This window comes from Macaca mulatta, chromosome 1 (assembly GCF_049350105.2).
Source record: "Macaca mulatta isolate MMU2019108-1 chromosome 1, T2T-MMU8v2.0, whole genome shotgun sequence".
In the NCBI taxonomy this organism is placed as follows: Eukaryota; Metazoa; Chordata; class Mammalia; order Primates; family Cercopithecidae; genus Macaca; species Macaca mulatta.
This window is the reverse complement of record NC_133406.1, coordinates 155,391,706-155,407,080: the sequence shown is the minus strand read 5'-3', so window position 1 is coordinate 155,407,080 and position 15,375 is coordinate 155,391,706. Positions and strand designations below refer to the sequence as shown.

Sequence of the window (15,375 nt, the reverse complement as noted above, 5' to 3'; positions counted from 1 at the left end):
GAGTTGGAAGGGAAGTACAAGGTTGGTCATTTCCTCAATGTTAGGGAAATATATTTAAAATCAATGGATCAAAAAAATTATTAACTGAAGTTATAAAGGAGAACTAATGAAGAACTAAAACCAAAAATGGTGAGAGGGAATGAAGTGAGATAAATTGCTTATCATTCATAAAACAACAAATTTGGCTTAAATTATAAGAAATAGCAGCAAGAAACGTGCTGTTACCTCTAAGAGGTGAAACTGGTGTGGATGGCAGGCAGAAACACTTGTACTTTTATTTTCTATCCATCTGAATTGTTTAGAATTTTTATTCAGGTACATGCTCTAAAATTAAAATTGTTTTTAATCCTAAAAAACATTAGAAGCTAGGCATAGTGGCTCACACCTGTAATCCTTGCACTTTGGGAGGCTGAGGTGGGTGGATCACTTGAGCCCAGGAATTTGAGACCAGCCTGGGCAATATACAGAGACCTTGTCTCTATTAAAAAAAAAAAAAAAAAAAAAAAAGAAGAAGAAAGAAAAAGAAAAGAAAAATTAAAGCTGGCAGGCTCAGAAAGGAACAACATTTGACACTACAGAAAGATCCTAGGAAATAATAAAAAGCAGGTATAAAAACTCTCAAAAAATATTTGAAGTAAAATGCCATGTAAAGTAAAGACATCTAAACTTATACAACACTTCTGGGACAGCAGAGTCATAAAAGCAGTTTATAGCTATAACTCAGTGATTAGACAACAAAAAACTGATTAGAATTCTCTAAGATTGCAGAGATCAACTTTAAAACTATTCTCACCCAAAATAATATAGTAATACAGTAATACGAGCATGGCCCTTAGAGTATTTCAGATTCTGGAAAATTTTGGACAAATAAATGTTATTACATATATTGATAGATAATACATGATGGTCCAAAACTTTAACACCTTTGTTTAAAAGGAATATTAACATAAGTGATCCTTAAAACCATTATAATTAATAGCATAACACGAAGATTATAATATTTTAATAAAATTTTTACATTTCTGGAACAATTTATTCAATTCATACATGATATAGCAACAAAAGGAAGGAAACGGAGACAGCTTTCCTATTAAATATTCAAGAGTACTTTCCTTTGACTGTTTACTCAGTATATATGTTCTCTTGGTATTCTCTTCTGAATTGGTAACACAAAGTTTTAAAAAATGAAAATTTCATATAAAAATATTTATTTTTTAACAATGGGTTTTCAAATTAAATAAGATTGTTTATCAATATTTATTGCATAGAAACAGTTTAAGTACTTTAATATTCAGAAAAACATCAGGAAGTCAGTTTTTCAATGACTGGCATATCTTAAAAGTTGGTAACTTAAAGTCTAATTATAATTTTAAAATTACATATTTTGTAGATATAAAAGTTTAAAAAAATACATTTTTATTTAATACAAAAGCCTTCTAAATTTACATTTTCAAACATTACTGTGATTGCTATAACACTGTATATATACTTAGCCAAAATAAGTTAATTTTTAAAAATCAAAAACATGTAATAAGCTAGCAAGACAATTTATTTAGAAACAAATGGGGTAATTATAAAGTCAATGTTATAAATGTACTACTACAAATAAATAATTAAAACAAAGCGGAATATAAAAATGCATAGAACAGGAGCAGATTTATTAAATCTAAGTCACCAGTGCAGAAATCTGGGCACTTAATCCCTTAAGGAGTTAGAGGATTTCAAATGTAAAAGATGACTTTTCACAGGGGACATCATGACTTTCTGTGAATAAAGAAAAGAAAGTCTATTATTTCTATTCAGATGCTTCTAGAATATTTTTGTTCAGGTGTTTTTATGTAATTCCTCCTTTAATTCAAATGTTCTCTCCCTGAAAAAAATATTTTAAGATAATAATTTTGGTCTCATGACATATATACTTAAAAAATACATGCGCTTCTACAGTAACCCCTCCCCCATCCTGATAGCTATACATATATGCATTTATAAATATATACATAGTTTCAGGATTATAAAAATATTTAATTTTTATAAGCTTAAATTACTGACTGTTAATACAGAATACATTAATACTTGTATAATTTCACTTTTATTTATAAAAAGATTTTCTTATAGCAGCATTTGCATTACAAATGTGACGAAAGGATGTTCCAGTGTACCAGGACCCGTACTGCAAATCAGACTGAGCAGCTGTGATGTTCCTCTAAAAGAACATCTAAAGGCCGGGCGTGGTGGTTCACGCCTGTAATCCCAGCACTTCGGGAGGCCAAGGTGGGCGGATCGCCTGAGGTCAGGAGTTTGAGACTAGCCTGGCCAACATGGTGAAACCCCGTCTTTACTAAAAATACAATAATTAGCTGGGCATGGTGGTGGGCGCCTGTCATCACAGCTACTCGGGAGGCTGTGGCAGGAGAATCACTTGAACTGGGGAGGTGGAGGTTGCAGTGAGCTGAGATCGCACGAGTGCACTCCATCCTGGGTGACAGAGTGAGACTCCGTCTCAAAAAACAACAAAAAAAGAACATCTGTCTCAGCTACAGAAGAGTGGTTCCCATAAAGCAGAAAAACCTTGAGGGGATAATAACTTATGTGAACCTTCTTAAGTGCATTTGAAAGTTATCTCCATAGACTTGGCAAGATTTAGTAAAATAGCCCAAGATGTCCAAGTTTTATTGATCCCCAGAAAAGTTTTCTAGGGAGATAAGTAAAAATTATATTAATGAATAGTGTTTTTAATTGAATCAGATACACTTATTAGAAATTAAAGATTTCAAGAGTAATAAAATGAAAACATCACTGTGGGTGGTATAAGAAAAGAAAGCAAAGAAAAACAGATTTGAAACTTTAAGACATTACAAAAAAAAAAAACAGAAAAACCCTCAATCTCAAAAACTCATATTAAGCTTGTTTTTGCTGAGTTCACGTTCCAGATTTCCAATCAAAGTATCAATACTTTCTTGTAGATCTTTGAGATTGTTTTTTCGATCCACTGTAGACTCAATTGTCTGCATTGTCAAATATGTCTGAAATGTACACTCTTTGGACATGGGAATTGGCTGTTCAATCATTACTTCTGGCCCATCCATTTTGCTATAATTTTCTCCAATTTCTCTCTCTTCTGAAGGGACATCATCATAATCCACATCATTTAAATTTTCTTTTGTATTTAAAAAGTAGTTTTCCCCACAGCTGCTCCAGTCTCCCGCATAACGATTGCTAAGTGGACTGTCTAATCGGTTTTGCCTTGGCCTAAGTACTCCTGATGAATCAGTACCACTCAAATTTAACATATGAGGTCGTTCTTTCTTCTGCCTCAAATAATTCAGAGAAGACTTCTGCTCTGGGAATAAACTGTCTGTTGATTTTTTGACAGTTAAACGCTGCACTAGAAACAAACAACAATTTTGCTTTAGTGACAGTAATCCAACTGAACTTAAAAAAAAACAGAGTTAAAGATAAGCCATTTAATCAACAACTACAAACATGCATTGAAACACAAACATGCACTCTATCAAAAGAAAGCATTCCATAATTATTTTTGTATTACCAGACATAATGTAGATTAAGGATAGAAGCAGTATAACGTTCCATGGTGCTAATTCATGCTACATCATAACGTCCCCAAACAAATCACATTTCCAATGTCAATTAATTTTCTGTGCAAGTTTATTATTATCTAGCTATAATTCAAACAATAGCTAAGCTGCTAGCTTCTCCTAAATTAAAAGCTACAGCAAAAAGCAGGCAAGGCATGTTGGTGTACAAACAAAATATAACAAGAAGTTCCTTTATCTGCAAACATCTAAATGAGGCAAAGGCATCTAAAGTGATCAGCCTAGTAAGTTCTGACCCTTGTGGGCTTTTCTGCAATTCTATTAGCAGCAGAGTCATAGTTTACTAAGCAGACCAAATTTCACTTTGATAAAATGTGCAAATACTAGATTTGACCACTTGTTACCTGAGTTTGATTATACAGCATTATCTACTATCTTCATTTATTGCCTGGAAATAGTACAGATATTTTATTTTCTCATTCTGATTAGGTATTTAACAATCCCAAATAACATTTTCCATATTAAGACTAGTTTCTTCTGAGAGTATGCATTGTGCTAGCCATATAGACGATTACCATAGAGACACACATTACTTCATTACAAACTAAGGTTTACTCTTGTGTGTTGAACAAAATATTTATCTAAGGTTATTCTGTATATAAAATAGACAATTTAAAATGCTGACACATAGCTATTAAAGACTACCCATAATATCTTTCTCTTTCTGCTTGTTTATTCTCCATTAATAAGTGCCCCTTCATCTCTATTTCCCTTCACTAAGACAAAGCAACATAAATCAGTGATAACACACCAACTTTATACTCTCCAACATATAATGAATGCTTGTTTGTTGTTGTATAAAATAAAACAACTAAAAAACTATAAAAGCATATATATGGTTCTAGTTTTCCACACTTAAAGTGATATTCATAACATTTTTCAGAGATCCCATACTTTTTTAAATTTAGATTTTATTGAAATATTTGATAACTGTACATAGGTATGTTTTTAACATTTCTATTGCATTTTTAAGATGGTTATTATGTATCACTATAGATAGCTAAAATTTCTTGATCTAAAATTTTCTAGAAAACAAAGGTTATTTACTTTAAATTGATCTTTAATGTTAGTATTAATATAGAATGGTCCATACCATCAACGGATATAAGTGCAGAATGGATATCTGAATTTTCCACTGTGTAATTATTCATATTTTTCCTCCTCTAGCTACTTATCACCACTATCTCCTTACTTTTTCCCCCTCATTCTTTGTGCTATTCCTGTTCTTTTTAGTGCTTAACTGTCATGCCTGTTGTTTTCACCAACCAATTACAATATTCTGCTAGCCTTGAGGTTATCTGGTCTGATCTAACCATGTATTTTTGCTTTATGTCTTAAAACTTGTCCTATTGTGCCTGCATTTTCAGACATTTGCCTACAAAATCCAGATTCATTTTGTTGCCAGTTGCTTACAGTTACTTACCTAAGACCATATTGAAACATTATTTCTGTATATTATCTTGGAAAACATTAAGAAACCAATTAAACTGATATTTTATATCTTTTAGACTAAAAATTTCAATTTCTGAAAAACCAACATCACTGACTTTTTAGACTACTGATGTCGGAGTGGTTTACAACTAAATATATGGTGAAAATGGCTAATTTTAACCTCAAAAGTTCTGGTTTTCCCATCACTGTTGACTACCCACCTTCAAGAGAATAAAATTAAAAATGCAGTCTATAAGGTTGCTGAAAAAGAATTCAAAATATAATAAGTACTAAGAAACTTAATTTTTCCTTATCTTGTTTTCTACCAGTAGATTTGTTTCTAATTACTACTTTATTATACTTTTATCTATAATTACCTTATTTAACAAAAATATACTGACTGTCTAGTTAGTGCCAAATACTCTGCTAGGACCTGGGAATATAAAGTTAAAAATAATCCTCGACCTCACCAAACTTACAATCTAGTAAGAAAGATTAAATAAAAAGAAATAAGAGAAAAATTGATACATTTTCCAAAACACTTGCCCCAAATATATTTGTCATAGAAAATGTGGTATAGCGGCCAGGTGTTGTGGCTCATGCCTGTAATCCCAGCACTTTGGGAGGCCGAGGCAGGCAGATCACTTGAAGTCAGGAGTTTGACATCAGCCTGGCCAATATGGTGAAACCCCATCTCTACTAAAAATACAAAAATTAGCCAGGTGCAGTGGTACATGCCTGTAATCCCAGCCACTCAGGAGGCTAAGGTAGGAGAACTGCTTGAACCTAAGAGGCAGAGGTTGCAGTGAGGCAAGATTGCGCCAGTGCACCCCAACCTGGGCGACAGAGTGAAACTCCACCCCCCCCCAAAAAAAAAAAACCACAAAGGAAAGAAAATGTGGTATAGCAAGGATCTAGGAATTATACTCTAAATTGATTTCTCCATCTTTAAAGTGATAGGGGGACCAGCAGTAATTTTCAGTATTCTTAAAACAGAAAATGAATATCTAAAATAAATATTTTAGTAAAAACTCAATAATAAAACAGATTTAAAAAAGGCTGTTCTGGTCAACAGGGAAGTGTGTTTCCATTTTGTTCCCCCACCCCTTGCTGATCTGGCTTCTAAGCTGCTTCCAGAGAACCTGAGGGTTCAGTAGAAGACAATCTAAAAGACTATTGGCAGGATGATTTTTACCTTCTAATGCTGATATGCTAGAGTTCTAACTAACTACTTTGAAGATAGGACTTTTCAAATATAAATCTCAAAGCAAATTATCTTCTTGCCCAAAATTAATAAACAAAAAATAACATGAAACAAAACAAAAAGTTTAGAAAATAAATAGGAAGGGGGTAACTCTTTTTAACTCTGGAGTTGGAGAATTTCCAAATGGAAAAATAAGATATGCATAGCAAGGAAAGCTAAAACCTTCTATTGAATGCATGGAGATAGGATAGACATTCGCTGAGTTAATATGCTATCGCCTACTAGTCTTTGCCACATTCTCTATGTCACCATCAACTTTCTCAGGCCCAGTAAGTGCACCTCATCTACTTGATTTCTGCCTTTTCTTGAATTCAACAGCAGGTGATTGACAGGGTAAAACTTTTGTTTCTTCTCATCTTTCTGCCCTGCTCTTTGTCTGAGGAACTACAACTAAAGAAAAATAACGGTTATAGAAAAAGGAGCAGTTATTTTTAAAACCAACAACACAAATCTTTGGAATAAGGTGCTGTACACTAGGAACAGCTGTTTAAGGTTGTCTTTAGAATACAGTGAAGTTGAAATCCGAACCTGCTTTTTCTATAACACAAGATATACATTAAGTTTTTTCTCCCAAACCCAAAACTAAGGTGGCTACTATTATAAAATAATATAATGACCTTAACCTCTAGCACAGAATAATTAATAATTAATAATAATGAACTCAGACACTGACAGTAAACTTAATGGTATCTCCAGGAAAGCAAGTTTTCATTTGTGGTAATGACAAGATGGCTTTCTCCCAAATTCTTGGTGTTTATTAGAATTAGAGCTGTTCTAGAAAAAGGAGACACAGTTGACACTCTGAAAGATCCCTTATATTGGGCATCAAATGCTGAAATCAGTTCAATTACCCAGATAATCTTAATTCAGGGTTTTAAAATAGTTAAAATAACATTCTAATTCAGTTAAAACATAAATTAGAATAATTTTTAAGCCTGCATTTAAAAGAAAGTAAAAGCTTTAACTTTCCAACTTTTAACATTGATTTTTTTTTTTTTTTTTTTTTTTTGAGACAGAGTCTCACTCTGTCTGTCATCCAGGCTAGAGTGCAGTGTTGCGATCTTGGCTCACCGCAACCTCTGCCTCCTGGGTTCAAGCGATTCTCTTGCCTCAGCCTCCCAAGTAGTTGGGACTACAGGTGCCCGCCACCATGCCCCACTAATTTTTTTGTATTTTTAGTGGAGGCAGGGTTTCACTATGTTGGCCAGGCTGGTCTCAAACTCCTGACCTTGTGATCCACCTGCCTCAGCCTCCCAAAATGCTGGAAAATTTTTATTAACTTAATTTTTAATTCACTTTAACTGATGAACTCAAGCATTCCCTTGTACTTTAATCTTTCTGTCTATATAAATACAACAAAAGAGTAACCGAAGACATTGACTGAGTGCTCACTTTGTGCTAAACATTTTGCTCACTGCCTTAGATGCTTTATCTCAATCTTTACAACAACCCTGAGACAGGCATTATTTAGAGAGAAGCAAAATGGGAGTTGAAGAGGTTAAAGTTTTTGCCATAGCCCACCCTGCCGGCAAGTGTCACCATCCAGATCTGAACCCAAGCCTGACCCCAGGGCCAGGCATGGTTACTAGTGTGCTCTACACGAAGCACCAAAGTACTTCACACTTGGTCCCATGCAGTGTGGGGCGAGAGTAGCAGGGGTTACTAAAAGCTAAGAAAATTTTGGAATTTAAATGCAGGGTCCTTTACAGAATGTCTAATTAAATACGTATTTCTTTTAGCTCTGAAACTATATCAGAGATAATTAGGAAAACAACTGTCAGTCTTTAGTTATTGATTGGAATAAGGATTGGATAAGATGGAAAGGTCAAAGATAATTCCCAATTCAAGCTGAGATAATTTGACTAATGACCATGAATGCAGTTAAAGACGTAAAGAAGAACTGATTTAAGGAGAAAAATGAATTCTGCTTTATACCAGTTGAACTAAAAATGAGAAAAGTAAATAAATTAGTGTTTATTGAGTCTCTATTATGTGTCAAGAGCTATGCTGAGCACTTTACATATACAATTTTTTAAAATCCTAATATAAAATCTATAAACATATTATTAAATCCATATGACAAAAGATGATACAAGGCTCTGAGATGTTACGAAACCAGCCCAAGGTCAGATTGCTAATAAGTGGTACAACCAGGATTTAAATCTAGATCTACCAAATCTAAAATGTGCACATTAATCTACATGCCTACAATGTCATCAGCAAAGGCAGAAAATATTTAAATGAAAAAAAATCTAAAGGGCAGGTATCAAATCACATTTTGAAAAAGCAAAATCTAGAAGTTTCTTCAATCATATATGAACATATTTAATGATTAGTTAATTCAAATGCCCTATCATTGAAAGTGAAAAATATTTCCATAGAATCATTTACCTGGCCAGAGTTGGAGTAAGTAATGAAGAACTTCAATGTGTTTTTTAAAATCCAAAGCACTTGCAAGTTCTTCTGAATCAGTAAAGACTCTGTTGTTATGTGATGAAGGCTCTTGCTTCTGACTTAATAACACTGGTCCAAAGCACACAGCCAAATTCTGGCATGTCATCTTATTCACTTCATGATAGGAAGCCACCAATTTCAAATGATCCAACAACATCTTTAGGGTTGCCTAAATTAAATTAAATTTCAATTAATATAGTCCTAAAGGGGCAAATTCAAGGACACAATTTATAGCAGAAAATACAGATGAACATCTTGTCACTTTTAAGAAGATTTTTTTCAAAGATTTGCTTATAAATTGGATGTTTGGAACCTACAACATAGTTTCTAATAGAAACATTATATGGGACCTAAATTATGTTCCAGCCGGGTGCAGTGGCTCATGCCTGTAATCCCAGCACTTTGGTGGGCCGAGGCAGGAGGATCACCTGAGGTCAGGAGTTCAAGACCAGCCTGGCCAACATGGTGAAACCCCATCTCTATGAAAATACAAAAATTAGCCGGGCATGATGGTGGTTGCCTATGATCCCAGCTACTCGGGAGGCTGAGATGGGAGAATCACTTGAACCCGGGAGATGGTGGTTGCAGTGAGCCAAGACTATACCCCTGCACTCCAGCCTGGGTGGCTGAACGAGACTCTGTCAAAAAAAAAAAAAAAAAAATCATGTTCCAAAAACACAATCCACTAAATGGTTAAAATATACATTCTTTATAAAATACTTATGAATGCACTCCAGATTTCAGCTGGAATCCCTGGGAAAATGCATCCATTAACTCTGTCTCTTCTAACATGGCAACAGCAAAGGCTCTGATGCAAAGGGGATTAGGGTAAGAATGTTCATTTTTAAGTACAGGTAAGTCCTGTAGTTGTAACTTGTAATCACTATCATGCTTAAATCTAGGAAGCTAACCATTCCAGAACATGGCCAGGTTCTATAATGATTTGGATTATGAAAGACATTTTTAAAAGGCCAATACGCTTCTTAACTAATATATATATATTTTTTTCAGTAAATAAACCTTAAGAATAGTACAGTTAGAAATGAAAGAAAAAAAATTGCTGAAAATATTTTTTAATCCTTAAAGAAACTAGTAAGGGTAATTGGCTCAAAAAGTAGAATGGTTATTTAGGTTTCAACAATTATGGAAAGAAATGATGTTTTTTGAGGTAGTGGCATATGATCAATCATTTAACAAAATAAGTAATTTTTTCTTCAAAATTGTATTGAAGACATTGATGCCAATTTAAAACTTTAGTTTTTTTTTTTTTTTTTTTTTGAGACAGGGTCTCACTCTGTTGCCCAGGCTGGAGTACAGTGGCATGATCACAGCTCACTGCAGCACCAACCTTCCCTGCTCAAGCAATCTTCCCACCTCAGCCTCCCAAGTAGCTCAGGCTACAGGCATGCGACACCATACCCATTAATTTTTTTAAAATTTTTGTAGGTCAGGCATGTGGCTCACGCCTGTAATCCCAGCACTTTGGGAGGCCGAGGCGGGTGAATCATCTGAGGTCAGAAGTTCGAGACCAGCCTGGTCAACATGATGAAACCCCGACTGTACTGAAAATACAAAAAAAATAGGTGGGTGTGGTGGCACACGCCTGTAATCCCAGCTACTCACGAAGCTGAGGCAGGAGGATCATTTGTTCCGGGAGGCAGAGGTTTCAGTGAGCCAAGATTATGCCACTGCACTGCAGCCTGGACGACAGAGCGAGACTCTGCCTCAAAAAAAAAATTTTTTTTTTTTTTTTTTTTTTTTGTAGACAGGGTCTTACTTTGTTGTCTAAGCTGGTAAAAAATCTTATTTAAAGAAAAATCAAAATAACATTATTTCTGGAGCCAAAAGTGACAAATGGATTTGCTGGTCAGAAGGTCATTTAGTAGCTGTGGCAAGAACAAGTCCAGAGAGATGAGGTAGGAAGCCATATTACAATGTTCTGAGTAGTAAAACGAGTGGTGATGAAGCGATAACAGCCGGAATAAACAGCCTTTCAATGTTTGGCTGTGAAGGGAAGGAATGAAGAGAGAATGAAAGCTAGAGAAGAATATGGCATTTTAAATCAAAACAAGTTAAATATATGAATATTTCTTTTTTTAATTCATAATTATTTCCTAACACAACTCCATATACATTGGCCTCTTAAGGGTATTTCCAGCAATAATTGTGATCATACACACACACAGACACAAACAACACACTACACCTGGTTAAATATATGTTCAATCTCAGTAGCAAGCAAAGGAATGCAAATTTTTTTTGTCTACTAAATAAGATGGACCAAAAAATGTAATTGTCATGTTCCTTTTGAAAACTAGTCTGGCTGGGCATGGTGGCTCATGCCTATAATCCCAGTACTTTGGGAGGTCAAGGCAGGTGGACTGCTTGAGCTCAAGAGTTCGAGACTAGCCTGGGCAACACGATGAAACCCAGTCTCTACAAAACATACAAAAAAAATTAGTTGAGGGTGACGGCACACGCCCGTAGACCCAGCTACTTGGGGGGCTGAGGCAGAAGGATCACATGAGCAGGGAAGGTTGAGGCTGCAGTGAGCTGCGTTTGTACCACCGCACTCCAGCCTGAGAGACAAAGTGAGACCCTGTCTCAAAAACAAAAAAAAAAAAAAACAGAAAAAAAAAAAAAGACGAAGAAAGAAAATCAGTATGAAAACATATAAGGGCCTTAAAATGTTCATATTACTTAAATAAGCAATTCCACTTCTGAGATTCTATTCTAAATAATTCTAAACTAAAAATAAATCTGTGTACAAATATTTACAAATCACTCAAAATCTAAATATATAAAAGAGAATACTGATAAAGTATGTTGTCACATCCACTCAATGGTATATCATACAGTTATTGACTGATTGACTGATTGATTGATTGAGATAAGGTCTGGCTCTATCGCCCAGGCTGGAGTGCAGTGGCATGATCTTGGCTTACTGTAGCCCTCCCTGAACTCAAGCCATCCTTCCACCTCAGCCTCCCAAGTAGCTGGGACCATAGGCACGTGCCACTGTGCCCAGCTAATTTTTGTAATTTTTGTAGAGACAGGGTTTCACCATACAGCCCAGGCTTACTCAGTCTTTTTAGAAAGGATGGTAATAGCATGGGCCTTAGGGTCAGAAAGACTTGAATTCATGTGATAGACTATAATATTCACAAAAGCTATGTAACTTTCAGCAAGTGATTTAAATTCTCTAACACTCATTTCTTCACTTAGAAGTGGCACTTATAATTTTACCTAGTGCTGGGCATGGTGGCTCATGCCTGTAATCCCAGCATTTTGAGAGACCAAGGCGGGCAGATCACCTGAGGTCAGGAGTTTGAGACCAGCCTGGCCAATATGGCGAAACCCCATCTCTACTAAAAATACAAAAATAAGTCGGGCATGGTGGTGCCCACCTGTAGTCCCAGCTACTCAGGAGGCTGAGGTAGGAGAATCGCTTGAACCTGTAAAGGTGGAGGTTGCAGTGAGCCAAGATCACACCACTCACTCCAGCCTAGGTGACAGAGTGAGACTCCATCTTCAAAAAAAAAATTTTTTTTTTTTTTACCTAGTGTTAGGAAACCAGTATCTCTACTTTTTCCACCCACCCCCTTAAACTTCACCCCACCCTTCTGCTTCTGCACTCTTTAGCTGTTCCCTTCCCCTAATCCAAAGGAGGAGTAATTGTTAATTCAACTGGACAGAGCATAGGACATTCAGGGGACCACAGTAAACTTGCAAATAAAGTTACTGGACTTACAATTTCTACCTACTAATTCTTGCTCTTTCTGCCCCAACATGATTAAAAAAAAAAAAAAAAAAAAAAAAAAAAAGTAGGCAAATTTGGCCTCATCTAGATAAGCCCAGTCATATCTTTCTCCTATTTTCTCTTATATTCTAAGGAACAACAGGTAAAGTTAGGCTAAGGCTGGTTCTGAAGACCTACCTATCCTTCTCTCTCTCTCCTACAGGCATACCTGAGGATGCTGGTCTGAAGATTTTGGAGAGGGGGGCAAATGGAAAGGATAGGGAGGAAAAAAACGGGGGGCGGGGGGTGTTGTTTGTCTTAAAGTTAAGCCATATATACCAAAACAGTTATCATATCTAAAAAAATACTAAAAGGAGACACACCAAAATGTTAATTATAGCTGCCTCTGGATATTGATGATTGCAATTTTACATTCTTCTTTTCTGTATCTTTTCAATATTACTATAATGAACAAATATTGTAATAATATTTTAACAATACAATTAAAAAAACTTTAGTGAGTATTTATTCATGCTTAGGCTAAAATCACATACAGAAAAGATAAAATTGTTTTCTAGATTTATTCTGTTTAAGAAGCTTTTACGGACTTAGGCTGTTTAAAGGCAGTAATGGCAGAGCTTTTAAATACATGAGTGCCACAAATGTTAAATATCTAAAATTATCTGTAGCTCTGGAGCTAGGTATATAGTTCATTAACTGGCTTTCAGGAAAAATGTATACCTATAATGCTTACCTTCTCAATCTCAGGCAGACAATCCAGCAGGTCAACAGTGTACTTAGAGTCACTTGGGTCATTCTCACAACCATTTGATGACATTTTCAAAGGACTTTTTGCCATTGCACCTAATACAGCCTCATAAAGTTGCTTTGTTATCAGAGGAGAAGGGAGTTCTCTTAAATAATCCTTAAGAACACCTTTAGAAAACAAACAAACCGCAGACAGTTGGTGATTGGACTGTAGAGTGAAATAAAGAACTATGGTCAATTTTTAAAATTTAAGTATTATAACCAACTTTCAATATTTTGAAAACAATAAAAGCAATAACATAAAAAGAATTATAATAAAATACTAGCATTTTATATTCTTTTAAGTTGCCTTGGTAATTGACTTGTTTTGAAAGAATGCTAAAAATGTACACACATAATTTTCAGTTACCATACATGTTAGGTTTGTTAATCATAAAGTAAGCTATTCTTGATACATATACCCTTATTGATTCTGCCCCCTATAAAAAGCTTCTCTAAATGCATGTGAAACAGAAATTAAGAAAGCAAGGCATATTTATGTTAATTATAAATTATTCCAATTATGCAAATTTTGAGTTTCTAGACTTTAAATTGATAATAAAAGAGTACCAATTGTCCAAAACCCTTGAAAATAAATACATTTCCTCTTTAACAGTGGAGGAGTGTCTTAAACAGATATACTGGATAGCCGGATAATCTCTAATGCTACACTATCAAATGGAAGAAAAAATCATTCCTAAAACCAAACAAATAAAACCAAAAGCTAAGAACAGAAAACATCAGACTTGTCAGTATAATGGAAATGAGGAAAGTCAATTGCAAACATTCCACATGTAGTTTCGAACTAAGAGATATTACTTACAGTAGAGGAAACTGGAAAGAATAGTGGTTGTTATATATAAGCAAGGTACGTAAGACACTAACTAAAGGCTGGCATGTGATCACAAGGGAAAACAGGAGATCTTCCTAACACCAAAAACCTAAATATATACAACATTGATTCAGAACATGCTCTCAGCCTAGCTTAGTTTGAACTTCAACATGATTCTATAGGAAGCTTTGCATCTGATTTTTTTTTTTTTTTTAATTGTTACAGGGTCTCACTCAATCACCCAGGCTGGAGTACACTGGTAACCTCAAACTCCTAGGCTCAAGCAATCCTCCCACCTCAGCCTCTTAAGTAGCTAGGACTACAGGTAGTTGCCACCACACCTGGCTAATTTTCTTATTTTTTGTAGATCAGGGTCTCACTATACTTCCCAGGTTAGTCTTGAATTGCTGACCTCAAGTGATCTTCCCACCTTATTCTCCCAGAGTACTTGGCATGAGCCACTGTGCCTGGCCCTAAGTTTTAAATATTTAATAGTAACATGATTCATTAGTTTCTTATGCATCCTTCTAATGTTTATGCAAATATACATATGATTTGTCTCCCTCATTGAGGGTTGAGTATCCTTAGTTTAAAAATCCAAAATGCCCTCAAATCCAAAACTTTTAAAATGCCAACATGATGCTCAAAGGAATGCTCATTAGAGCATTCTGGATTTTTGATTTTTGGATTAGGGATGTTAAACTGGTAAGTATAATGCAAATATTCCAAAACCCAAAGAAATCAGAAATAAGAAACCTGTATATGCTATTTTGTTTCTTGCTTTTTCATTTAACATCATATCCTTGAGATTTTTTCAGGCCATAGAGAGCTTCCTTAATCATTTTTATAGCCACATTACAGTAGTTCAATGTAAGGATGTCCCATAGTCTTATCTATTCAGTCTCTTACAGATGGACACTAGAATTGTTTCTTATCCTTTGTTTTTCCAAAACATGCTACAATTAATAACCTTGCACATAGTCGCTCTGTATATATGCAGGTATGTCTGTAGGATACATTATTAAAACAGGACTGCTAAGCAAAAAATGCATTTGCAATTCTGAAGAAAAAGGAGGAGTAAGAGTGTTTCTTTCCTAGGCTTGGAACTTGAGCATCTAGGTGGATACTAGCGACATTACTTCAAATAGAGAACACAGGAGGAAAATCATGTTTTAGGGGGTAAAGAGAAGAGTTTCATTTTGAACATATGGAACTTAAGCTGTCTATGGGACAT

The 15,375-nt window shown here is 35.0% G+C and overlaps 1 protein-coding gene across 2 annotated transcripts in view; it reads right to left on the bottom strand.

The window, feature by feature from the left end:
- Positions 1-696: 696 nt before the first annotated feature.
- SYDE2 (synapse defective Rho GTPase homolog 2) overlaps positions 697-15,375 on the bottom strand; it is a 41,801-nt gene continuing 27,122 nt past the window's right edge. The window contains exons 5-8 of one of the 2 annotated variants that reach the window (XM_015144232.3): positions 13,257-13,438; positions 8,701-8,932; positions 3,959-4,002; positions 1,239-3,385 (exon numbers count right to left, since the gene is read on the bottom strand). In XM_015144232.3, coding sequence (XP_014999718.3) covers positions 3,992-4,002; positions 8,701-8,932; positions 13,257-13,438 — 425 coding nt within the window. In that variant the 3' untranslated portion in view covers positions 1,239-3,385; positions 3,959-3,991. Of the gene's footprint in view, positions 3,386-3,958; positions 4,003-8,700; positions 8,933-13,256; positions 13,439-15,375 lie in introns of both variants that reach the window. The other variant, XM_001108631.5, reaches the window with a different exon arrangement.